The 27,941-nt window shown below is 42.9% G+C and overlaps 2 protein-coding genes across 2 annotated transcripts; one reads left to right on the top strand and one right to left on the bottom strand.

Moving 5' to 3' along the window:
• Positions 1-7,356: 7,356 nt before the first annotated feature.
• On the bottom strand, positions 7,357-10,763 carry LOC129846062 (tubulin alpha chain-like). Its single transcript, XM_055914051.1, has 4 exons — positions 10,653-10,763; positions 9,325-9,547; positions 8,880-9,028; positions 7,357-8,773 (listed from the first exon to the last, which is right to left on the bottom strand). Exons 1-4 carry the CDS (start codon positions 10,653-10,655, stop codon positions 7,793-7,795), a joined length of 1,356 nt encoding a protein of 451 aa, XP_055770026.1. The 5' UTR covers positions 10,656-10,763; the 3' UTR covers positions 7,357-7,792.
• Positions 10,764-14,979: 4,216 nt separating this feature from the next.
• LOC129846066 (tubulin alpha chain-like) lies at positions 14,980-25,501 on the top strand. The gene is made up of 4 exons (XM_055914054.1): positions 14,980-15,116; positions 23,656-23,878; positions 23,967-24,115; positions 24,225-25,501. Exons 1-4 carry the CDS (start codon positions 15,114-15,116, stop codon positions 25,203-25,205), a joined length of 1,356 nt encoding a protein of 451 aa, XP_055770029.1. The 5' UTR covers positions 14,980-15,113; the 3' UTR covers positions 25,206-25,501.
• Positions 25,502-27,941: the final 2,440 nt, after the last annotated feature.

Genomic DNA, 27,941 nt, shown 5'->3' with positions numbered 1-27,941 from the left:
CAGTAATGTGTCAGGGTGGGGCTTTATATAGGCTCCTGATTATGACGGTCCGCCACATGTGGGCGGGCTTTAGACTGAAATTTACCGCCCACCTGGGAAAAAGAGACGTATTTGCTCGTTTTATTGGACCATTTGAACATGTAGGCCTACGTGAATGATGAGGACCACGAAAGAAGGAAATGGCGTGAAAGAGTGTTACCTACGACCAACCGTATCATGTCTAAATGGATCCATCTTTTGTCAAATTTACTTCAAAAGTTTTTCTGCTTTTTTTGCATTTTAGCTAACCCTAACCTTTTTCCTAACCTTAACCTAATTGTCCTAACATGTCATCTTAATTCACCTAACCTACTGCTTAAGCGCTTCTAAACCCGCTATGAAAAGTAATTTCTGACAAAAGCTGGATATGCTCCAGCCATGATCCTACAACCAAAGTACAATGCCGTGAAGATAAGCAAATTCCCACAGCAAGGTTTTACAACTATTTTGATAGCCGATTACTTTGAAAATGATAACAATGTAGAACTAACCTTTGACACCATATTTTTCTGTCATCTTTAGGTTTTTTATTTGCCCTAGGCTATATGATTTTGCTTTAGATGTAATCATAATTCTTGATTTATTTTTTGGATCTGCTTGATATAAGCCTATTGCAGCTGAGAATCTTTCTACATTGACTTTGTAACTAATTCGGAGGACACAGCTGTCATTTTACTGATCTCAAGGAAGCACTTCTCCCTCTTCTTAAAAACTTTGCTGAGTCTGTTGGGTCATTAAAGAGGGCTACTGCACAAGGTTATTATAGTTTGGGTTTTACATATTAGTTTGAATTTATATTAGTTTTTTGATTTTAATTTGGAGTTTAGTATCAGTTAGTTTTCAGACCTGATTTGCTATTTTGATTTAGTTTCAGTTATATACAAATATTTATATTTCGTTTTTGTATTATTTAGTTTTACTGTTATGGACAGGAAGCATGCATGGGCCAGGCTAGGAGCCATTTGTGTTATATAGTTTGTTGTGTGTTGTTTGGGATGTCACTTCTTGCAGCCTGGGGCCAGTAATACATAACGTGAAGGGTTATAGGTTTTGTTAGGTTTAAAGGTGCAATCAGCAGTTGCTTCATCTATTTTTGGACTTATAAATTAATGATATGTACCCATTGATTCTTGAAGAATATAACTTATATATGCCTCATGAGCTTTAGTTCAACTGTCGATACCCATCAGAACTGTCACGCCCTGACCGTAGATTTCTTTGTATGTTTCTATTTTTAGTTTGGTCAGGGTGTGATGTGGGTGGGTATTCTATGTTGTAGGTCTATGTTTTCTGTTTAGTGTATGTCACCTTGCAGAACTGTTTCGTTTTCGTTTTTTCCTCGTTGTTATTTTGTTTAGTGTTCAGTTTTGATTAAATTATTAATATGGGCACTTACCACGCTGCACCTTGGTCCTCTTCTATTTCTCCCGACGACAATCGTTACAGAACCACCCACCAACAAAGGACCAAGCAACGTGGTGAGAGGGACTCCTAGACAGGTGAGCAGCACTATGTGGACTATGAGACAACCTGGGAGGAGATAGAAAGGTGGTCGGTTGACCCAGGGAGAGTGCCGGAGCCCGTCTGGGATTCTCTGGAACAGTGCGAGGAGGGATATCGGAGAATGGAGTTGGCGACACGAACACGGCTGGCAAGGAAGCCCGAGAGGCAGCCCCAGAATTTCTTTGGGGGGGAGGCACACGGGGAGATTGGCGGAGTCAGGTAGGAGACCTGAGCCAACTCACCGCGCTTACCGTGGCGAGCGTCGTACTGGTCAGGCACCGTGTTATGCGGTGGAGCGCACGGTGTCTCCAGTACGTGTTCATAGCCCGGTACGTTACATCGCAGCTCTTCGCATCTGCCGGGTGAGAGTGGGCATCGAACCAGGAAGGAGTTTGCCAGCCCTGCTCTCCAGGCCTCTAGTGCGTCTCCTCGGCCCGGGTTATCCTGCGCCAGCTCTGCACACTGTGTCTCCAGTGATGATCCATGGCACGAAGCCTCCTGTGATGATCCATGGCACGAAGCCTCCAGTGATGATCCATGGCACGAAGCCTCCAGTGATGATCCATGGCACGAAGCCTCCAGTGAGGATCCATGGCACGAAGCCTCCAGTGAGGATCCATGACACGAAGCTTCCAGTGAGGAGTTATGGCACGAGGCCTCCAGCGTCGCTCTCTAGTCCGGAGCCTCCAGCGACGCCCTCTAGTCCGGAGCCGCCAGCGACGCCCTCCAGTCTGGAGCCTCCAGAGTCGCCCTCCTGTCCGGAGCAGCCAGAGTCTCCCTCCTGTCCGGAGCAGCCAGTCTCCCTCCTGTCCGGAGCAGCCAGAGTCTCCCTCCTGTCCGGAGCAGCCAGAGTCTCCCGCCTGTCCGGCGCTGCCAGAGCCTCCCGCCTGTCCGGCGCTGCCAGAGTTTCCCTCCTCTTCGGGGTCCGTTGTAAGGGTCCCCAGCCCGGGGTCGGCGGTGAGGGTCGCCACTCCAGAGGTGCTACATAATGGGGCCAAGACTAAGGTGGAGTGGGGTCTAAGTCCCGCACCAGAGCCGCCACCGCGGTGAAATGCCCACCCAGACCCACCCCTATTGGTTCAGGTTTTGCGGTCCGCACCTTTGGGGGGCGGGGGGGGGGGGGTACTGTCACGCCCTGACCGTAGATTTCTTTGTATGTTTCTATTTCTAGTTTGGTCAGGGTGTGGTGTGGGTGGGTATTCTATGTTGTAGGTCTATGTTTTCTGTTTAGTGTATGTCACCTTGCAGAACTGTTTCGTTTTTGGTTTTTCCTCGTTGTTATTTTGTTTAGTGTTCAGTTTTAATTAAATTATTAATATGGACACTTACCACGCTGCACCTTGGTCCTCTTCTCTTTCTCCCGACGAAAATCGTTACAAGAACCCAACATATAAGCTTTTTTACTCTAACGTTTATAAACAAAGTAAATATAAACAAATATTGTAAAGCGTCAAAACATGGGTGAAACTATAATTTTGGATATCATGGATGGTCAGTCTTTGTATCCATAGATCTGTCTATGAATTTTAGAGCAGTTACATTTCCCCAGCTCCATCCCTCAGCTTTTTACCAAAACTGCTGATTGGCCCTTTGCATTATAAAGTCAATCTCAATATGACTTGGATTTAAAAGGAATAGCGATGAAACTGGTAAAAACAATATGGTGAAAGGTAACTCACCCATGTTCACACCAATCCAATGCTTTTTCACCTCAGTAGGACATGTAAGAATAATCAAGTTATCTACTAGTCGATTCTTTCACTGTTAGCTAGTGATGGCTGATAGTGATGTAGTCTCGGATATCCTAGACCTTGGAGCATCGTAAGCTAGGCAAGCAACCTGTCTGTCTAGACAGCATAGACTGTAAAAAGAATAGACGGAGCCATCGATGACGTCACCTCATATTTTCCTATATGAAGTCTTAGTGGCGCATTTGAAGATCAGTGTCGCCATCTTGCTTCATGGAGGCGTTTTTGGAAACATTGCATGCACAGTTTGAGCTACTCTAGGACGTGACGTTGCAGGCTAGCTTATTGCTATTCCCTCTCATTGAGTATCTCAAGTTGAAGGCCGACCGGGGTACTGCAGGCTGCAAATTATCCTTATAACTTCAAGGACATACTTCTGGTGAAATAGAAGCAAGTATTGATACCATGATTGTGTTCAGATAATTTTTTTATACCCATTAATATTGACCACGATCTTGCTTTTGGAAAACATTGCCTGCAGTACCCCAGTAGGCCCTGAACTTGAAGTCCTCACTTAGAGTGGGCAGTTCTCCCCTGGTGAAGAGATACTAATAGTGATGCACAAACTAGGCCTATTTCAAACATCACCATCTCCTGGCAGCATTTACCCACCAGATTCATTAGCTTGAAAACACCATTTGAAAACCCCGTTCGATTTTTGAACATAATTCATGATGTTTTACATTTTGTTAGAGTTAGTTTTAAAGTCAAGGATAATAGTTTCAGTATAGTTTTAGTTTTTCAAACGCGTTTGTGAATTATTGTATTTCAGTTAATTAAATAGATTTTTTCATGATTAGTTTCAGTTTACTATAATAACCTTGCTATTGCATGGACAGTGATCTGTCAGTGGAGTATTTCTGGTACAATGCAGGCTTACTCAGGAAACAGCAGACACTAGAACCATACCAAACCACAGGATGGAGCCAGAGTTTTTGAATATGAAACTCATCATATATATTTTTTATAAAGTCTTGCAGCAGTCCATAGAGAATAATAGAGGCCTTTAGTGGCCAAATATTAGCATGGGCAGGGCCATTGAGGGCTTCCAACATTTTAATGTAGTCAACTGGGTGGGACTTCCAACTCCATTGGCTAATCCCACCTGGTGACCATTGGCTGATCCCACCATGACATGTTGGAGTCATGGGGCTGCAGGTAGCCTAGTGTTTTTTAAAATGTTTATCTTTATTTAACTAGGCAAGTCAGTTAAGAACAAATTCTTATTTTCAATGACAGCCTAGGAACAGTGGGTTAACTGCCTTGTTCAGGGGCAGAACAACAGACCTTGTCAGCTCGGGGATTCGATCTTTCAACCTTTCAGCTACTAGTCCAATGCTCTAACCACTAGGTTACCTGCCACCCCTTAAGAGTGTTAATCCCAGTAACCAAAAGGTTGATGTGCCCTTGAGTAAGACACTTAACCCCAATTGCTCCTGTAAGTTGCTCTGGGTAAGAGCATCTACTAAATGACAAAACAAATGTTGTTGTCCTGTTGGAAAGTTAACCTTAGCCCCAGTCTGAGGTCCTGAGAGCTCTGGAGCAGGTTTTCATCAAGGATCTTTGTACTTTGCTCCGTTCGTCTTTGCCTCAATCCTCATTAGTCTCCCAGTCCCTGCTACTGAAAAACATTCCCACAGCATAATTCTGCCACCACCATGCTTCACCAAAGGGATGGTGCCATGTTTCCTCCAGACATGACGCTTGGCATTCAAGCCAAAAAGTTAAATCTTGGTTTCATCAGACCAGAGAATCTTGTTTCTCATGGTCTAAGAGTCTTTAGGTGCCTTTTGGCAAATTTCAAGCGGGATGTCGGGTGCCTTTTACTGATGAGTGGCTTCCGTCTGGCCACTACCATAAAGGCCTGATTGGTGGAGTGCTAAAGAGATGGTTGTCCTTCTGGAATGTTCTCCCATCTCCACAGAGGAACTCAAGCGCCCTGTCAGAGTGACCATCGAGTTCTTGGTCACCTCCCTGACCAAGGCCCTTCTCCCCCAATTGATCAGTTTGACCAAGCGGCCAGCTCTAGGAAGAGTCTGCAGAAATGCTGCAGAAAACCACTTTATTTTAAGAATGTGAAATGTCAGAATAATAGTAGAAAGAATTATTTATTTCAGCTTTTATTTCTTTCATCACATCCCAGTGTGTCAGAAGTTTACATACACTCAATTAGTATTTGGTAGCATTGCCTTTACATTGTTTCACTTGGGTCAAACGTTATGGGTAGCCTTCCACAAGCTTCCCAGTCAGGAAGTTAAATCTTGGTCACAAATGGGGCTTCTAAATGGACAATAACCCCAAGCATACTTCCAAAGTTGTGGCAAAATGGACAACAAAGTCAAGGTATCGGAGTGGCCATCACAAAGCCTTGACCTCAATCCTGTAGAAAATGTGTGGGCAGAACTGAAAAAGCACGTGCGAGCAGGGAGGCCTACAAACCTGACTCAGTGACACCAGCTCTGTCAGGAGGAATGGGCCAAAATTCCGGACTGATGTCTTGAGATGTTGCTTCAATATATCCACATAATTTTCCTTCCTCATGATGCCATCTCTTTTGTGAAGTGCACCAGTCCCTCCTGCAGCAAAGCACCCCCACAACATGATTCTGCCACCCCCGTGCTTCATGGATGGGATGGTGTTCTTCGGCTTGCAAGCCTCCTCCTTTTTCTTCCAAACATAATGATGGTCATTATGGCCAAACAGTTCTATTTTTGTTTCATCAGAACAGAGGACATTTCTCCAAAAAGTACGATCTTTGTCCCAATGCGCAGTTGCAAACCGTAGTCTGGCTTTTTTATGGTAGTTTAGGAGCAGTGGCTTCTTCCTTGCTTAGCAGCCTTTCAGGTTATGTCGATATAGGACTCGTTTTACTGTGGATATAGATACTTCTGTACCTGTTTCCTCCAGCATCTTCAAAAGGTCCTTTGTTGTTGTTCTGGGATTGATTTGCACTTTTCGCACCAAAGTACGTTAATCTCTAGGAGACAGCATGTCACCTTCCTGAGCGGTATGATGGCTGCGTGGTCCCATGGTGTTTATACTTGCGTACTATTGTTTGTACAGATGAACATGGTACCTTCAGGCATTTGGAAATTGCTCCCAAGGATGAACCAGACTTGTGGAGGTCTACAATTGTTTTTCTGAGGTCTTGGCTGATTTCTTTTGATTTTCCCATGATGTCAAGCAAAGAGGCACTGAGTTTGAAGGTAGGCCTTGAAATACCTCCATAGGTACACCTCCAATTGACTCAAATGATGTCAATTAGCCTATCAGGAGCTTCTAAAGCCAACTTCTAAAGCTGTTTAAAGGCACAGTCAACTTAGTGTATGTAAACTTCTGACCCACTGGAATTGTGATACAGTGAATTATAAGTAAAATAATCTTGTCTGTAAACAATTGTTGGAAAAATTACTTGTGTCGTGCACAAAGTAGATGTCCTAACCGACTTGCCAAAACTATCGTTTGTTAACAAGAAATTTGTGGAGTGGTTGAAAAACGAATTTTAATGACTCCAACCTAAGCGTATGTAAACTTCCGACTTCAACTGTATGTAAATAAAATATGTCTGTTTTTACATTTGTAATACATTTGCAACAATTTCTAAAAACCAGATTTTGATTTGTCATTATGGGGTATTGTGTGTAGATTACTGATATTTTTTATTTTTTAAATCCATTTCAGAACAAGGCTGTAACGTAACAAAATGTGGAAAAAGTCAAGCGGTTTGAATACTTTCTGAAGGCACTGTACAAATATTTGTAGTCTATCTATCTCTATCAACCAGTCCAACTACATTAGCAAACTGCTGAGGATAACAATATGTAAAATTGCCTGCTGAAGAATATAACATTATATAACAAACGTTTCATCAGTATGAAAACTGAGCTTTGCCACATACTGCATAGACAGGGACAGACATGCTTAGTCTAGATAAAAGTAATGTTTGCAAAATAAGTATTTTACTTTGGTATATAAACCTACTGATATCAATTTACTCTGTGGTCACTTATCTGTATGTGACTTATAACATTGTTACAGGATGTCATAACAAAGACAGAGAACAACCTTCTTTATTGATGATAATTTTATTAGGATCTCGCTACAAAAGCATAGATTAAGCAAGGACATCAGCCTTTGTGAGTGAGCATATATTAAGACTTGTAGACTACACCTAACCATCCTGCTACTTCATTATATTGGTTGTTCAAGGCAGGATCATACACTCTTTGAAAAAAAGGTGCTATCTAGAACCTAAAAGGGTTCTTTGGCTGTCCCTGTAGGAGAACCCTTTGAAGAACCCTTTTTGGTTCACGGTTGAACCCTTTTGGAACTCAAAAGGATTTTACCTGGAACCAAAAATGATTCACCTGGAAGCAAGAAGGGTTATCCTATGGGGACGGTCGAAGAACCCTTTTGGAACCCTTTTTCGAAGAGTGTAGTGGAAACAATTCAGTCATTCTCAGCTCTGGGTCACATAGGAATGTGTGAATTTGGCAGGGTATTTAATACTCCTCTCCCTCCTCCTCTCCCTCTCCCTCAATGGAGTCGACACCCACCTCCTCATAATCTTTCTCCAGGGCAGCCATGTCTTCCCTGGCTTCAGAGAACTCTCCCTCCTCCATACCCTCACCTACGTACCAGTGCACGAAAGCACGCTTGGCATACATCAGGTCAAACTTGTGGTCAAGGCGGGCCCAGGCCTCTGCAATAGCAGTGGTGTTGCTAAGCATGCACACTGCCCTCTGGACCTTGGCCAGATCTCCACCAGGTACCACAGTTGGGGGCTGGTAGTTGATACCAACCTTGAAACCAGTTGGGCACCAGTCTACAAACTGGATGGAGCGTTTTGTTTTGATGGTGGCAATGGCAGCGTTAACGTCTTTGGGCACAACGTCACCACGGTACAGCAGACAGCAGGCCATGTACTTGCCGTGACGTGGGTCACATTTCACCATCTGATTACATGGCTCAAAGCAAGCGTTGGTGATCTCAGACACAGAGAGCTGCTCATGGTAAGCCCTCTCTGCTGAGATCACTGGGGCATAGGTGGCCAGGGGGAAGTGGATACGGGGATAGGGCACCAAGTTGGTCTGGAACTCTGTCAGATCAACATTGAGGGCACCATCGAATCGGAGGGAAGCAGTGATGGAAGACACAATCTGGCCAATCAACCTGTTAAGATTGGTGTAGGAGGGACGCTCAATATCGAGGTTCCTACGGCAGATGTCATAGATAGCCTCATTGTCTACCATGAAAGCACAATCTGAATGTTCCAGGGTGGTGTGGGTGGTCAGGATGGCGTTGTAGGGCTCAACAACAGCTGTGGACACCTGAGGAGCTGGGTAGATGGAGAACTCAAGCTTGGACTTCTTGCCATAGTCAACAGACAGGCGTTCCATCAACAGGGAGGTGAAACCGGAACCGGTGCCACCTCCAAAGCTGTGGAAGACCAAGAAGCCCTGGAGGCCAGTGCACTGGTCAGCCTGGAGAGAGGGAGGAGAGATGTTTCAGATCATTATGGTTGGACAATGACAAGAAATATAAAGGATGTACAATAAGGCATCGCTAGATGTTGTTGGAGATTCTCACCAGTTTGCGAGTCCTGTCCAGAACCATGTCTATGATCTCTTTGCCGATGGTGTAATGCCCACGGGCGTAGTTGTTGGCTGCATCCTCCTTCCCAGTGATCAGCTGCTCAGGATGGAAGAGTTGGCGGTAAGTTCCTGTGCGCACCTCATCTGGAACAAAGAAAGCGCTTTTATCTGAAGAAGTCACGAATGATACACACAAAAAAATGAAGGTTCCTTCAGGGTTCTTTGGGAAGGGTGATGGTTCTACGTGATAATTGAAATGTAGGGGTGGCAGCTGATTATAATATTAGTTATTTTTGTTCAGCCGTGAGTGAGTGTCATTCCAGTTTATCTAATCTGTTGTGTTGTGTTATGCTATTATGTATTTTGCACTATATAGAACTATTTGTTTTTAGTGTGCTGCACAGTGTCATCATCATTGTTTCAAGACAAAGTGATCTTACCAATGACAGTGGGCTCCAGATCCACAAACACAGCCCTGGGAACGTGCTTGCCAGCTCCAGTCTCACTGAAGAAGGTGTTGAAGGAGTCATCTCCTCCTCCAATGGTCTTGTCACTGGGCATCTGACCATCAGGCTGGATCCCATGCTCCAGACAGTAGAGTTCCCAGCATGCATTGCCCATCTGGACACCAGCCTGACCCACGTGTACTGAGATACATTCACGCTGGTTCAAAAAATTTAAAAGTATATAATTAATTTTAAAAATAAATGTAATTGAGGCAAGTGTCCTAACTTCTCATAATCACATTCCAAGAAATGTATAGTAAATTACAACCAGACCATTTAAAAAAAAAAAGTCATAATGAGACCTTTGGAGTCTGGATGTGTGCTTTTGCGACGGTTTCCCGGACACAGATTAATCTTCGTCCTGGACTAAAAAGGTATTTCAATGGAGATTCTCCATTGACCATGCTTTGTAATCCAGCACTAGGTTTATCTGAGTCCGGGAAACCTGCCCTTGATGTCTGAATGAGCCACTCTCAATATGCTAGCCTAGCACCTGCTACAAGGGTCATAAATGCTGATATCATTAAAAAAAATACATTTTTGAATTTGGTCCCATTCTGCACAGACAAAAACATGCTGATAGACTAAAAATAAATGTACAGCGTGCTAAATGTGGTGGCAGATGCTAGCCTACCTCACTGAGTGCAATATGAATGATTAACGTGAACATTCTGAATTTCAGTAAAGGCTACACCATAAAACATATTTACCTTACATGTATTTCATTTTTTAACAGGCTATTTATCTGATAAATTACACATAACAGTCTATTATAATTACATTGCACATAGGCATAATCAAACTGTTTGGATTTGGCCAACACATGCTTCGGCTTTTGTATGACTGAATTCACACCATTTCCAAATGTCCTTAGCTTGCTTTGTATGGCAGAGCAGTCTATTACAATTTGCGTGTCTGTATCTAAATTAGCCTACACTGGTTTTAATATAGATGCCATTTAGGATGTTCCTATAAAAAAACGTGGGTTTGAACACTACAAACCATTTTTCAACTAAACTGAACAACAACACCAACTCTCTAGGCTACTACAAAACGCGCGTTTAAGAATAATAGAACATTCTCGACCTACAAGACCCGTGCATCCTTTCTAGCAGACCCACCCATAAACAACATGTAATTGCAAATGTACCCTAACCACTGTCTCATTACGGAACATCTCAGAAATTGTATACCCAATTGTAAAAATAATAATAATAATAATACAATACAAATGTTTTTTTAGAATGAAATGAACGGCTCACCATTTTGATTGCTTTATGAGGAAAGGTATGATAGAGGCGCCGGAAAGACGAACAGTGCACGCTTTTCTAGACAGCCTCAGAGTGCGCTGGCCACTGCAGGAGGAGGCGGAGGCGGTGCTTTCTCATTCAATGAACAGACAGCGACACACAGCCACAGCCCAGATTCGATGACAAAAGACAAAGCATGTTTGCAGATAATTACGTTGTTTTAGTTTTATTACTATATTATTATAATTTTGAAGTCGAAATGAAATATGTAGGCTTAATAAACGCTGTAGATCGAATTTAGCTCAATGAGACTGAGAAAGTGACAATTGGCGTTGACCAGTCTATGGTGACTGAAAATGATTTATTTATGTGAATATCATTATTTTTGTTATAATGAAAAACATTATGAGGGTTATAAAATGTTATGTAAAATATGTTTTGTAGTCTCTTAAGCCATTACAACGGTCTAAATAGCAGTAATGGACACACCGTTTATAGAGTGCCTTTTGCTGGATGACATTGCACATAGGCCTACATGAGATACTGTAAATCCCATGTAAAAAATAAAGAAATGAAGACAGGCTTGAGTAAGGTGCTGAATGGTAAAATCTAAACCCTTCAAAACAAACACACACACGCACACATTGCGCCACATGCACTCTGTTTTGTAAGTCAATTAATTATTCAGTCCCAAAGCTCTTTGAGCTTCGGTGCCTGAACTAAATTCTGTGCCAACAATACAGCCCTGTTATAAAATGTGGAGCAGAATATCTAGCACCACATTAGACATATCGCCTCTGTCATTCGATGCCTTTCAAATACAATTGAAATGGAATTGAGATGGAGAGGATGCAAACCAGTATAAAATCTCACAAAAGACAGCATGTTCATTCAAGTGCATGAAAAGACTTTCATGCCAATTTAACATAAAATGGAAAAAAGGTCACCAAAATAGGATTCGATCAAAATAAAATAAAAAAAATTAAATGATGAGAAGTTGTAGATGCTTGACAGAAATGTTCAGAGGCCAGACTCTAAAAAGGAGTTAATTCATGTATTAAATTAGAGTATGACTTTTGCTGCACCAACCTCCTCCTTCTAACCCCTGCTTCCCCCCTAGTCTGCCTGGCCAGACCTCCGCCCCTCTTTGTTCAAGATTTTGCTGCAGTGACGTCACTCCTCTGCAGTGAATCATGTGACTGATGTGTCACTGTGGTTAGTTACCAGCAAACACATGGCCCCTCAGCTGTCTGCCCTCTCCTCTCCATGGCCCAGCTGTCTGTCACCTCTCTTCCTCTCCCTATGAATACCCCTCAACACACACACACACACACACACACACACACACACACACACACACACACACACACACACACACACACACACACACACACACAGTCATCATTTAAATAATAACTGAGGGCGAGGGGATAAAGTAAGAGATGAGGGCTGTGTTTGAAAGAGACAGCTGCATCAGATTCTCCTGACTGCCCCTTCCTGCCCGTCTGCCTGACTTGCATCCCAACTCAACAATCACAGACAGATGGACCACTTATACATTCCTTCCCTTTAGGATTGGCCGAAACATGGATGAAACCCTGTAAAACACATCAAGATGTTGAGCATGAATGAGTAAATAGTCTAACTGTGTTCTTAGTGTATGTTAGCAGGTGCATACCCATCTTATTTATGGTCAGGAAGAATGCTGTTATGAAGAAACAAATGACAAATATTTTATTTTACTCCTGAAACACAAGTAGACCTATGCCAAGAAACTATAGCCGCTACAAGCTTTTGATGATAATCCATGGAAGAATATGACAGGAAAAGTTTAATTTCAATCAATATCCCCATTATGTGTATGAATGCTGAACAAATAGAAAATGCATTTAGGCCTAAATAGAACAGCAGTCAAACCACATGGCTATATAAAAAAACAAACCAAATGATGATGATGATGAATGTGTGTTAGTGATTGTTATACATGGATTTGTGTGTGGGGCTCTGCAGGGTGTGTGGCAGACAATTGGGCTATTGGTAATATGTGCTAGTAGAACCTGAATGTTGAATGTGATTCTCTCTAATAGATCAGCAGGGATCCAGGAGCTGTGTTTCCCTTGAATGCGTTTACTCATGTACTTATCGCTGCAGCAAGATGCTTTAATACTCTACAAAATGAGTCATGCAAGTCTCTAATGGAAGATATTTTAACATCTCAAGGACATGGGATTAGGTCCCATAAACAGTTGCTTAAATAGGCCTACAATACTTATCTGATGTTTGATTGCCGCCATCGATAAAAGACAGTACTGTGCAGTTGTCTTCATCGACCTGGCCAAGGCTTTCAACGCTGTCAATCACCGTATTCTTATCGGCAGACTCAACAGCCTTGGCTTCCAAAGTAACTGCCTCGCCTGGTTCACCATCTACTTCTCAGACAGTTCAGAGTTCAGTGTGTCAAATCGGAGGGCCTGTTGTCCGGACCTCTGGCAGTCTCTGTGGGGGTACCACAGCGTTCAATTCTCTGGCCGACTCTTTTCTCTGTATATATCAACGATGTCACTCTTGCTGCGGGTGATTCCCTGATCCACCGCTACGCAGACGACACCATTCTGTATACATCTGGCCCTTCTTTGGACACTGTGTTAACTAACCTCCAAATGAGCTTCAATGCCATAAAACACTCCTTCCGTGGCCTCCAACTGCTCTTAAACGCTAGTAAAACCAAATGCATGCTTTTCAACCGTTGGCTGCCCGCACCCGCCGCCCGACTAGCATCACTACTCTGGACGGTTCTGACATAGAATATGTGGACAGCTACAAATACCTAGGTGTTTGGCTAGACTGTAAACTCTCCTTCCAGACTCATATTAAACATCTCCAAAAAATGTGTGGCAGATTGGGATGAGTCTTGTCCTGGAGGCAGAACTGAATGATATCCGCTAGATGGGCAAGATGGGCAAGCTGCAAAGTCAAAATTGGCTATATTGTAATGTAATGTTGGAAAACAAAAATGTGCTTTTTGTTCTTAATTTAAGATTAGGGTTGGGCATTAGGGTTAGAAGTGTGGTTAAGGTTAGGGATAGGTTTAAAACAACGGAGGCTGCTGAGGGGAGGACGGCTCATAATAATGTCTGGAACGGCGTCAACGGAATGACATCATACACATGGAACCATTCCATCTATTCCGCTCCAGCTATTACCACGAGCCCGTCCTCCCCAATTAAGGCGCCACCAAGCTCCTGTGGTTTAAAATCAGATTTTATGACTATGTGGCTGTGCCAGCTAGTGACCATTCTTCAGAGCTGCCTCCAGAACAAGATTCATGATGAAAAACGCTAACCTGCCTTCATGGTGCTGAAAGGGGTTGATGCCAGGTTAGGTCTTTGTGAACAGGACCTCTGTATATAGCCTATATATTTGAATGTTTTTTGCCTGGTATTGACTACAGTGGGGTTCTAAATTTGCAGATGCTGTGGTTCAAATTTTACTGACTCTAAAAAACTAACAAAGAACTCTGTCATATCACAATAGGACTACATTTATATGCTGACCATACTCCAAATGGCACTCGACGGCGAGTGGGTAATCCGCCTCTATCAGTCCAATTAGCCAACGTGCAATCATTGGATAACAAAATGGATGAGATCAGATCGAGACTATCCTACCAACGGGACATTAAAAACTGTAATATCTTATGTTTCACCGAGTCGTTGCTGAACGACGACATGGATAACATACAGCTGGCTGGGTTTTCCATGCATCAGTAAGATTGAACAGCTGCCTCCTGTAAGACAAAGAGTGGCGGACTGTGTCTATTTGTCAATAACAGCTGGTGCACAAAATCTATTATTAAGGAAGTCTCTATGTTTTGCTCGCCTGAGATAGAGTATATCATGATAAGCTGTAGACCACACTATTTACCAAGAGAGTTTTCATCTATATTTTTCATAGCTGTCTATTTACCACCACAAATCGATGCTTGCATTAAGACCGCACTCAACAAGCTGTATAAGGCTATAAGCAAACAAGAAAATGTTCATCCAGAGGTGGCACTCCTAGGGCCCAGGACTTTAATGCAGGGAAACTTAAATCCATTTTAAATCCATAATGCAGGGAAGCTTAAATCCAATTTGATTTGAACTCTTGTTAAAACAACAAACAGGACCAATGCAACTATTTTCACAAGGTAGGGGGAAATGTACAGTGTTACGTGCTGCATCTCTCCCACCATAGGCCTCACGCCTAGGTCTGCGGTCTTGATCCACTCCTCTTCCTAATTTATTAATTTATTCATGTATGCTGGATCAGCCCTCGTTGCGATACTACAAATATTAGCGCGCCACGATGTTTGAGTTCAGTTACTACATCGACTCTTAGCTGTCGCATAAAGTAACTTCTCTCTCATCCAAAGATAAAATTGTAGAAACTTTATTTTTACATATTCCTCTAAAATTCCTCTCCGTCAGTAAAATGGTGAGTACAGTTTACTACACAAATGTTGAAAGTAGTCTTGATTTCTTTATGTGGTGTGTGCAGCTCTCATTCCACTGATGGTGGTGCTATAACGACTCATCCATTCCATCAATGTAACTTTGCATAGCCTAATATTTTGTTGCATAATATGTATATGGCTACATTCATATTGTGGCTGGAATGACATTTTATGGCTTAAATCAGTGGTCAACGATTTATTTGACTACCGGAATATGATAGATGATAGGCTATGCTTCAAACTGTCGAGGAAATACCCTATTGCCTATGGAACCCTATTTTCAATTTTAGGCTTATTACGAAGTTATATAGTGAAGGTGTATCTTATATAGTGAAGGTGTATCCTCATGTCGACTCAATAAAAAAAAAACATTACATTGTCGCTTTGCTGGAAAATGAAAGCTCATGTGATTGAGGTGAATTGATGCCCGTAACTATTGGCGGCGGGCTACGGATGATAAGCGACTCTTATCTTTGGTGCCTTAGCGCATATGGACGTTTAGGCATTCTGTTGGCATCTCCATCAAATGTATTATGCATAGCCGCGGGAATTAGTTTGTTTGGGGGTGGGGGGTGCTGCTATATTGGTCAGCTAATACAGGACTAGTAAAGGCCCAGTGCACTACTTTTTGTGAAATGTTTTAAACTAAATGTATTTCAGTGTTTACCAGCATTGGTAACTTGAGTCTGATAATTATCTATACAAAAGAGTTAATCTGATAATACTTGTGTAATATAAAAATACTTGCTTAATATATGTTTTCCAGTTTGTTGAAAAACTTTGCAAATCCAAATTCTTTCTATTTGAAAACAGAAATGGTCTACTCAATCCATTTTATTAGACGCTCTTATCCAGAGCAACTTACAGTAAGTGAACACATACATTTTCGTACTGGTCCCCCATGGGAATTGAACCCACAACCCTAGCAAGTGGCATGCTCTACCAGCTGAGCTACATCATCACATCATCACAAACCACTTGATGTCTCAATGTACTCAATTACTGTATTTAGCATTGTTTTTCTTCATGGACATGGAAAGTCTACAGGTACAAACATACAGTGCATTCGGAAAGTATGCAGACCCCTTGACTTTTTACACATTTTGTTACGTTACAGCCTTATTCTATAATTGATTAAATTGTTTTTCCCCCTCATCAATCTACACACAATAACTCATAATGGCAAAGCAAAAACAGGTTTGTAGAAATGTTTGCAAATGTATTTTTAAAAAACCCGTAAATATCACATTTACTTAAGTATTCAGACCCTTTACTCAGTACTTTGTTGAAGCACCTTTGGTAGTGATTACAGCCTCGAGTCTCCTTGGGTATGACGCTACAAGCTTGGCACACAGTATTTGGGGAGTTTCTCCCATTCTTCTCTGCAGATCCACTCAAGCTCTGTCAGATTGGATGGGGAGCGTCGCTGCACAGCTATTTTCAGGTCTCTCCAGAGATGTTCGATCGGGTTCAAGTTTGGCTCTGGCTGGGCCACTCAAAGACATTCAGAGACTTGTCCCAAAGCTACTCCTCCGTTGTCTTTGCTTTGTGCTTCGCCCCAGTCTGAGGTCCTGAGCGCTCTGGAGCAGGTTTTCATCTAGGATCTCTCTGTACTTTGCGCCGTTCATCTTTCTCTCGATCCTGACTAGTCTCACTGTCCCTGCCGCTGAAAAACATCCCCACTGTATGATGCTGTCCCCACCATGCTTGTAGGGATGGTGCCACGTTTCCTCCAGACATGACGCTTGGCATTCAGGACAAAGAGTAAAATCTTGGTTTCATCAGACCAGCGAATCTTGTTTCTCATGGTCTGAGAGTCCTTTAGGTGCCTTTTGGCAAACTCCAAGCGGGCTGTCATGTGCCTTTTACTGAGGAATGGCTTCCTTCTGGCCACTCTACCATAAATGCCTGATTGGTGGAGTGCTGCAGAGATGGTTGTCCTTCTGGAAGGTTCTCACATCTCCACAGAGGAACTGGAGCTCAGAGTGACCATCGGGTTGTGAGTGACCATCGGGTTCTTGGTCACCTCCCTGACCAAGGCCCTTCTCCCCTGGTTGCTCAGTTTGCCCGGGCGGCCAGCTCTAGGAAGAGTCTTGGTGGTTCCAAACTTCTTTCATTAAAGAAGGATGGAGGATGGAGGCTATTGTGTTTTTGGGGACCTTCAATACTGAAGAAATGTTTTGGTACCCTTCTCCAGATCGGTGCCTCGTCATAATCCTGTCTCTGAGCTCTACAGACAATTCCTTTGACCTCATGTCCTGTTTTTTTCTCTGACATGCACTGTCAACTGTGGGACCTTATATAGGCAGGTATGTCCCTTTCCAAATCATGTCCAATCAATCACAGGTGGACTCCAATAAAGTTGATGATCAATGGAAACAGGATGCACCTAAGCTCAATTTCGAGTGTCATAGCATAGGATCTTATGTACTTATGTAAATAAGGTATTTCTGTTTTTTATTTGTAATACATTTGCAAAAATGTCTCTAAACCTGGTTTCACTTTGTCATTATGGAGTATTGTGTGTAGATTGATGATGATTTAATCAATTTTAGAATAAGGCTGAAACGTAACAAAATGTGGAAAAAGGGAAGGGGACTGAATACTTTTTGAGTGCACTGTAGATGACCAGCCTATAATACAGTAATTGTCACGTTCCTGACCTATTTATGTTAGTTGTTATGTGTGTTAGTTGGTCAGGACGTGAGGTTGGGTGGGCATTCTATGTTTTCTGTTTCTGTGTTGGTTTTGGGTTGCCTGGTATGGCTCTTAATTAGAGGCAGGTGTTTGGCGTTCCTCTAATTAAGAGTCATATTTAGGTAGGCGTTGTCACAGTGTTCGTTGTGGGTGATTGTCTCCTGTGTCGTGTCGATGTATGTACCATACGGGACTGTTTGGCTGTTCGTTTTCGTTTAGATGTCGTCTGTTTCCTGTCCGTGAGTTTACGTGTAGTTATGTAAGTTTATGTTCAGGTTTCGTCAACGTCGTTTTCTTGTTTTGTAAATTTGAAAGTGTTTTGTGTTTCGTGTTGCCATCGTCGTATTTATAATAAAGATGGCTTATTTCCCTGAAGCTGCATTTTGGTCTGATGATCCTCCTCTCCTCTCCTCGTCTGAGGATGAGGAGAGCGACAGCCGTTACAGTAATGTACATTTACATTAAGTGGTTTGTAAGGATGTTAAATTAATACTGCACAAAAAGTGGTTGTTTTCCATGTTATTTGATCAAGAAAAATATTTAATTTGATGTGGATGTTTTGTGTCTTTGCCCATAACTTGTAAATGTTTGAGGACAGGGTTTTGTTCTTTCAGGATTCATTAGAATGACAATCACAGAGAAACGGACAGGGCCACAGCTCGTACAATTCCAGCTATTGAGTCCTGCAAGATACTGTTCTTAATTATACAACTACCTTTTTTGCCAAAGCCGAGATCCTGAAGAAAAAAATTGGGCCTGTGCTACAGATGTCTATATCGCAGCTAATACCAGTAAAGGCCCAGTGAACTACTTTTGTGAAAAAATATTTTTTCAATGTATTTTTTTTTTTTCAATATATATATTTTTTAAATTCAGATTTGTCAGGGGGTGCTTCAGCACCCCTACATCCCGCTATGTCATTATTGGGGAGGCAGGTAGCCTAGTGGTTAGAGTGTTGGACTAGAAACTGAAAGGCTGCAAGATCAAATGAGTTGACAGGGTAAAAATCTGTTGTTCTGCCCCTGAACAAGGCAGTTAACCCCCTGTTCCTAGGCCATCATTGAAAATAAGAAGTTGTTCTTAACTGACTTGCCTAGTTAAATAAAGGAAACATAAATAAAATTGTGTGTCCTTCAAGAGATAAGGATGAATGAAGTAAAGTGGATAACATTGACAAAATGTACCCAAAGTTTCTAACACAGGAACAAACCAACATTACCAACCCATTACAGATATTGTGGAACAGTTTCATACATATTGAAGTTCCAATGACCATGATCTAACTCTTTCTTTTTGGAGGAAAGTATACACTATAATATTAATAGGAAAAAAACAGACTCAGGTGAACCGCGTTCATTGATTAACACTGAAAGCTGGTGGGGAGCTGCGACATCCTTAATCTCTGCCGGTGCATATGGTCTCCAGGATGAGACCTGACAGGGGGAAGGATAAGATCTTTGTCTGAAGTGGTCTTATGCAGATGGATCTGTGTTTAAACCATTGTAGCCAGCTGCACCCTTGTCTTTCCATGTTCATGTTTAGTTTAGCCTTCCTGGCAGCTGCTTTACAACCAGAGACAAGCACATTTGATATAACAGTCACCGGTTCACGAGTTATCGCTGCACATAAAGGCTACTATTCCTATAATGGCATTACTGTTAAGTCTATGCACTGCAGAATCGGTATAGTCTTCCATTTTGCAACATGAGATGTCAATGATTTGCCCTAATGAGGGTTGGTGCCCTGAGGCTTGTTGAAAATAAAGCGCCATAGCTTTTGAGCATCACTGGGCAAGTGTACCTCATAGACAAATCTAAATCGTTATTTTTTAATGGAAAGTGCACAAACCACCCCCTCCTGTGCAAAACCTCAAACGGTTTCCTGCTAGGGCCAAGTTGCTTAGCAACGGAAATATGCAAGCAAATCCCTTGGTAACAGCAGGGTGAAGCTGGGGCGAAGAAGGGAGGGGGAAGGGGAGGAGAGAAGAAGGGAGGTGGGGGGGGATGGTTGCGTGATTTGTCCTGGTCATGCTGCAGCTTTTGTCTCTCTCTCTCTCTCTCTCTCTCTCTCTCTCTCTCTCTCTCTCTCTCTCTCTCTCTCTCTCTCTCTCTCTCTCTCACACACCCCCTGCAGACTGCAGTTCAGGGCGGTCCCTTTTCATGGCATAATTCCCACTTTTCCCAATCATTTGTGCACTCAGAACAGCGGGGATGATTGTGTGGAATAGCTGCAGTGCTGCAGTGTGGGACAAAAAGCAGCCTAACTGTATTTCATCCCAGCCCCCTGCAAATCAAATCAAATGTTATTTTTCACATGCGCTGAATACAACTGGTATAGCCATTACCATGAAAGAATTGCTTACGATCCTTTCCCAATAATAGTAACAGAAGAGTAATAAAATAAAATGCGAAAGAATGGAGCTACTATATACAGGGAGTACCAGTACCAGATCAATGTGCAGAGGTACGAGATATTTGAGGTAGATACTGTGTGTACATTTTTTAAATTTATTTTTATTTAACCTTATTTAACTAGGCAAGTCAGTTAAGAATAAATCATTTTTTACAATGATGGCCTACCAAAAGACAAAAGGTTTCCTGCGGGGACGGGGGCCTGGTATTAAAAATACAAATAAATACAATATAAATATAGGGCAAAACACACATCACAACAAGAGAGACAACACAACACTACATAAAGAGAGACCTAAGACAACAACATAGCAAGGCAGCAGCACATGACAACACAGCATGGTAGCAACACAACATAACAAAAACATGGTAGCAACACAACGTGGTAGCAGCTCAAAACATGGTACAAACATTATTGGGCACAGAAAACAGCACAAAGGGCAAGAAGGTAGAGACAACAATACATCACACAAAGCAGCCCCAACTGTCAGTAAGAGTGTCCATGATTGAGTCTTTGAATGAAGAGATTGAGATAAAACTATCCAGTTTGAGCGTTTATTGCGGCTCGTTCCAGTCGCTAGCTGCAGCGAACTGAAAAGAGGAGCGACCCAGGGATGTGTGTGCTTTGGGGACCTTTAACAGAATGTGACTGGCGGAACGGGTGTTGTATGTGGAGGATGAGAGCTGCAGTAGATATCTCAGATAGGGGGGAGTGAGGCCTAAGAGGGTTTAATAAATAAGTATACAGAGATGACCAGTTTACAGAGGAGAATAGAGTGCAGTGATGTGTCCTATAAGGAGCATTGGTGGCAAATCTGATGGCCGAATGGTAAAGAACATCTAGCCGCTCGAGAGCACTCTTACCTGCCGATCTATAAATTATGTCTCCGTAATCTAGCATGGGTAGGATGGTCATCTGAATCAGGGTTAGTTTGGCAGCGGGGGTGAAAGAGAAGTGATTACGATAGAGGAAACCATGTCTAGTTTTAACTTTAGCCTGCAGCTTTGATATGTGCTGAGAGAAGGACAGTGTACCGTCTAGCCATACTCTCAAGTACTTGTATGAGATGACTACCTCAAGCTCTAAACCCTCAGAGGTAGTAATGACACCTCTGGGAAGAGGGGCATTCTTCTTAACAAACCACATGACCTTTGTTTTGGAGGTATTCAGAACAAGATTACGGGTAGAGAAAGCTTTTTGGACATTAAGAGAGCCTAGTTGTAGAGCTTTTAACAAAATCCCGGAAGGGGCCAGCTGAGTATAAGACTGTATCATCTGCATATAAATGGATGAGAGAGCTTCCTACTGCCTGAGCTATGTTGTTGATGTAAATTGAGAAGAGCATGGGGCTTAGGATCGAGCCTTGGTGTACTCCCTTGGTGACAGGCAGTGGCTGAGACAGCAGATTTTCTGACTTTATACACTGCACTCTTTGAGAGAAGTAGTTAGCAAACCAGGCCAAAGACCCCTCAGAGACACCAATACTCCTTAGCCGGGCCACAAGAATGGAATGGTCTACCGTATCAAAAGCTTTGGCCAAGTCAATAAAAATAGCAGCACAATATTGCTTAGAATCAAGGGCAATTGTGACATCATTGAGGACCTTTAAGGTTGCAGTGACACATCCATAACCTGAGTGGAAACCAGATTGCATACCTGAGAGAATACTATAGACATCAAGAAAGCCAGTCCGTTGAATATTGACAAGTTTTTCCAACACTTTTGATAAACAGGGCAAAATAGAAATAGGCCTAAAACACTTAGGATCAGCTTGATCTCCCCTTTAAATAAAGGACGAACCGTGGCTGCCTTCCAAGCAATGGGAACCTCCCCAGAAAGGAGAGGTAGGCTTGGCGATGATAGGAGCAGCAACCATAAAGAAGAAAGGGTCTAAACCATCTGACCCAGATGTTTTTTGGGGGTCAAGTTTAAGGAGCTCCTTTAGCACCTCGGACTCAGTGACTGCCTGCAGGGAGAAACTCTGTAGCGGGGCAGGGGAAAAAGAGGGAGAAGCATCGAGGATAGTCGCATTCGAAGGGGTGGGAGATGAGGAAATGTTGGACGGGCAAGGAGGCATGGCTGAGTCAACAGGAATCCTGACTTAATGAACTGGTGATTAAAGAGCTCAGCCATGTGCTTCTTGTCAGTAACAACCACATCATCAACATTAAGAGACAGCTGTGAGGAGAAGGGTTTATTCTCCAGGTCTTTAACTGTTTTCCAGAATTTCTTGGGGTTAGACCCATAGAGAGAGAACTGCTCCTTAAAGTAACTAACTTTGGCCTTACAGATAGCCTGAGTGCACTTATTTCTCATTTGCCTGAACGATAGCCAGTCAGCCTGAGTATGCATGTGCTGAGACATTCGCAAATTGCAATTCTTAAGGTGGAGTAACTGTGCAAGATCACGGTCAAACCAGCGGCTGAACCTGTTTTTAATTCTCATTTTCTTTATGGGGGTGTGTTTGTTAACAATACCACTGAAAATATCAAAAAAGAAGTTCCAAGCGTCTTCGACAGAGGTTAAAGGTTTTTTTGACCAACCATAAATTGACTATTTAGCAATCTTATGGCTTGGGAGTAGAAGCTGTCTCAGAGCCAATTTTTATTTTGTGAAGTTTTTACCTTTATTTAACTAGGCAAGCCAGTTAAGATCAAATTCTTATTTACAATGATGGCCTAGGAACAGTGGGTTACCTGCCTTGTTCAAGGCCAGAACAACAGGTTTTTACCTTGTCAGCTAGGGGATTCGATCTAGCAATCTTTGAGTTACTGGCATAATGCTCTAACCATTAGCCTACCTGCCACCCCAATGCTCTGGCAGTGTTTGCCGGACAGTAGCAGAGTGAACAGTCTATGGCTTGGGTGGCTGGAGTTTTGTCAATTTTTCGGGCCTTTTCTTCTGACACCCCATGATATAGAGATCCCGGATGGCAGGGAGCTCGACCCCAATGATGTACTGGGCTGTCCTCACCACCCCCTGTAGCGCTTTGCGGTCGAGGGCGGTGCATTTGCCATACCAAGTGGGGATGCAGCCAGTCAAGTTGCTCTCGATGGTGCAGCTGTAGAACTTGCCAAATCTTTTTACCCTCCTGAGGGGGAAGAAGCTCTACCATGCCCTCTTCAAGATGCGGGTGTGTGTGGACCATGTTCAGTCCTTAGTGATGGGCATTCAATCATGGGGAAAAATGTAGCACAATACAGTTTGCCCTTCAGATGAAAAGAGTGCAAGAATCTGATTTGCATTGGATTAGATATAATGGAGACCGGATACCATTTTTAATGTGTGCCCTCTTTCCATTGGCTCTCCTCTCATAAATGCACATGCCAATGCTTTGGTGACATCGTTGACATTTACCTTGATTGTGTACAGTGTGATCCAATGAAATTGCGCTCTCTTCTCTTTCTCAAGCGTGAGTGTATCTCCATCCATGTGGGTCAGGCTGGTGTCCAGATTGGCAATGCCTGCTGGGAGCTCTATTGTCTGGAGCATGGGATCCAGCCAGATGGTCAGATGCCCAGTGACAAGACCATCGGAGGAGGAGACGACTCCTTCAACACCTTCTTCAGTGAGACTGGAGCTGGCAAGCACGTCCCCAGGGCTGTGTTTGTGGATCTGGAGCCCACTGTCATTGGTAAGATCACTGTCTTGAAACAATGATGATGACACTATGGTATCTCCTTAGTCTTGAGCCCTCAGCTTACAGGTCTTTCTTTTTCCAGATGAGGTGCGAACTGGAACTTACCGCCAGCTCTTCCATCCTGAGCAGCTGATCACTGGGAAGGAGGATGCAGCCAACAACTACGCCCGTGGGCATTACACCATCGGCAAAGAGATCATAGACTTGGTTTTGGACAGGACTCGCAAACTGGTGAGAACTTACATATGATGTCGTACTAACATATACTCTACCCGCATCTCTGTAAATTCTGTATCTTTATCCCTCCATAATGATCTGAAACACCTCTCCTCCTCTCTAGGCTGACCAGTGTACTGGCCTCCAGGGCTTCCTGGTCTTCCACAGCTTTGGAGGTGGCACCGGTTCTGGTTTCACCTCCCTGTTGATGGAACGCCTGTCTGTTGACTATGGCAAGAAGTCCAAGCTTGAGTTCTCCATCTACCCAGCTCCCCAAGTGTCCACAGCTGTTGTTGAGCCCTACAACGCCATCCTGACCACCCACACCACCCTGGAGCATTCAGACTGTGCTTTCATGGTAGACAATGAGGCTATCTATGACATCTGCCGTAGGAACCTCGATATCGAGCGTCCCACCTACACTAATCTTAACAGGTTGATCAGCCAGATTGTGTCCTCCATCACTGCTTCCCTCCGATTCGATGGTGCCCTCAATGTTGATCTGACAGAGTTCCAGACCAACTTGGTACCCTATCCCCGTATCCACTTCCCCCTGGCCACCTATGCCCCAGTGATCTCAGCAGAGAGGGCTTACCATGAGCAGCTCTCTGTGTCTGAGATCACCAACGCTTGCTTTGAGCCATGTAATCAGATGGTGAAATGTGACCCACGTCACGGCAAGTACATGGCCTGCTGTCTGCTGTACCGTGGTGACGTTGTGCCCAAAGATGTTAACGCTGCCATTGCCACCATCAAAACAAAACGCTCCATCCAGTTTGTAGACTGGTGCCCAACTGGTTTCAAGGTTGGTATCAACTACCAGCCCCCAACTGTGGTACCTGGTGGAGATCTGGCCAAGGTCCAGAGGGCAGTGTGCATGCTTAGCAACACCACTGCAGTGGCTGAGGCTTGGGCCCGCCTTGACCACAAGTTTGACCTGATGTATGCCAAGCGTGCATTCGTGCACTGGTACGTAGGTGAGGGTATGGAGGAGGGAGAGTTCTCTGAGGCCAGGGAAGACATGGCTGCCCTGGAGAAAGATTATGAGGAGGTGGGTGTCGACTCCATTGAGGGAGAGGGAGAGGAGGAGGGAGAGGAGTATTAAAGTGAGTGACTTGATTCACCTTAGTCATATCACTAGCATGCTTATCACTGGTCAGAAGTTTACATGGCTCAGCTTTCCTTATTAGCGTTGGAAATGGCTAGCAAACACTGTCACACATCATAGATATTCATGCATTCCATTGGAACCGAAAGTTGTTAATGAAATTTGCTGTGGTTGTGTTCAGGGAATGTCATTGTGTTGCAATGGTTTTACTTTTTACGGTTTTATGTTATTTTACACTGCAGCGGTCTGTCCTCTTTTGTCTGTGATATGCAATAAATTACTGGAGGAGCTTTGCTTCTTGTCTTTCTTTCTTAATGTATTTATTAGTTTTTTTCTTCACTCACTGAAACTTACCACAGTGTTTCTCAAGAAGGAATCATTTGATTGTTGCAGTGTAATAACAATGTAGGTAGTAGATACATATTGTTACTTAGTTCTACAACTACCTGTTTGTGTAATTACACATTGACAATTTATATGTATATATTTAGCTGAACCTCACCCTAAAATTAATGTTTTATATCCGTGTGCAAATCTTTCAAAGTGCATGTTGCAAGAATACATAACTATGTAACAATGTGTACCTAAAACACTGTAATTACTTTAGGAAATTAACATGTAATTAACATAACACTTATTGAAAAGTGGTGCAACTTGCTTTCCAGTAATGCTAATAGCCTACAATATAGCACAACCATCTGCATACAAATATAGATTTTTATTCTTCAGGCATATCTAACTGCAGCAACATTATGTTATTTTCTAGCAGCTTTACAAAATATTTTATGCAGCAACCTGAGAAATGTCACCGGAATCAAAACAATCAAAACAATCAAGAATGAAATTAACATTTTATTGCAATAGAGTTGTGCATTTATTTTTTTATTAACAACTGGTCGCCAGTGGCGTAGCGCAAATTCGGGGCCCCCCGCAAGGTCCAAGCAATGGACGTAATTTCTTTTGTCATGGGGCGGAGAGAAAAATTCAGTTTTATTGCTAATATCTTGCTATTTTACACATTTTGCCATGAGGCTAAGAGAACATGTTGCTGTTTTAAGCTCAGGGATTCTTGAAAGACATGACAATCTCAACTTTTTTCCCACAAATATTTGTCTTAATATTAACAAAATTTGAAATATATACAGTACCAGTCAAACGTTTGGACACACCTACTCATTCCAGGGTTTTTCTTTATTTTTACTATCATCTACATTGTTGAATAATAGTGAAGACATCAAAACGATGAAATAAAGTGTAAACAAATCTAAATATATGTTATATTTGAGATTCTTCCAAGTAGCCACCCTTCGCCTTGATGACTGAGGCTCCCGAGCGGCACAGCGGTCTAAGGCACTGCATCGCAGTGCTAGAGGTGTCACTACAGACCCTGGTTCGATCCCGGTATCACAATTGGCCGTGATCGGGAGTCCCATAGCTATGCGCACAATTGGCGTCGTCCAGGTTATGTCAGGGTTTGGCCGGGGTTGGCCATCATTGCAAATAGGAATTTGTTCTAAACTGACCTGCCTAGTTAAATAAAAAATGACAGCTTTGCACACTCTTGGATTTCTCTCAACCAGCTTCATGAGGTAGTCACCTGGAATGCATTTCAATTAACAGGTGTGCCTTGTTAAAAGTTCATTTGTAGAATTTCTTTCCTTAATGCATTTGAGCCAAGTATGTATACAGAAGATAGCCCTATTTGGTAAAAGACCAAGTCCATATTATGGCAAGAACAGCTCAAATAAGCAAAGAGAAATGACAGTCCATCATTACTTTAAGACACGTTTCTTCAAGTGCAGTCGCGAAAACCTTGAAGCGCTATGATGAAACTGGCTCTCATGAGGACCGCCACAGGAAAGGAAGACCCAGAGTTACCTCTGCTGTTACCAGCGTCTTAAATTGCAGCCTAAATGAATGCTTCACAGAGGTCAAGTAACAGACACCTCTCAATATCAACTGTTCAGAGGAGACTGCGTGAATCAGGCCTTCATGGTTAAATTGCTGCAAAGAAACCACTACTAAAGGACACCCAGTAGAAGAAGAGACTTGCTTTGGCAAAGAAACACGAGCAATGGACATTAGACCGGTGGAAATCTGGAATTTGGTTTTATTGAGTTTAAATTTGAGATTTTTGGTTCCAACTGCTGTGTCTTTGTGAGACGCAGAGTAGGTGAACGGATGGTACCCACCGTGAAGCATGGGGGAGGACGTGTGATGGTGTGGGGGTGCTTTGCTGGTGACACTGTCAGTAATTTATTTAGAATTTAAGGCACACCTAACCAGCATGGCTACGACAGCATTCTGCAGCAATACGCCATCCCATCTGGTTTGCGCTTAGTGGTACTATACTTTGTTTTTCAACAGGACAATGACCCAACACACCTCCAGGATGTGTAAGGGCTATTTGACCAAGAAGGAGAGGGCTGCATCAGATGACCTGGCCTCCACAATCACTCGACCTCAACCCAATTGAGATGGTTTGGGATGAGTTGGACCGCAGAGTGAAGGACAAGCAGTCAACAAGTGCTCAGCATATGTGAACTTCATTTACTGTCCACAAATGTTTAAAGGCCTTGATTGTTTAATTCTAACATTCGATTATTCAAATATGTAATACAAATCTCTAAACTTACTTTTGTTTTGTTTTATAGCACTAATGCTCCAAGTGCTCAGCATATGTGAACTCCTTCAAGACTGTTGAAAAGCATTTCTCAAGAGAGTGCAACGATG

Source organism: Salvelinus fontinalis, chromosome 3, assembly GCF_029448725.1.
Source record: "Salvelinus fontinalis isolate EN_2023a chromosome 3, ASM2944872v1, whole genome shotgun sequence".
Lineage (NCBI taxonomy): Eukaryota > Metazoa > Chordata > Actinopteri > Salmoniformes > Salmonidae > Salvelinus > Salvelinus fontinalis.
Note: the sequence above shows the minus strand (reverse complement) of the source record. Positions and strands in the feature narration are given on the sequence as shown.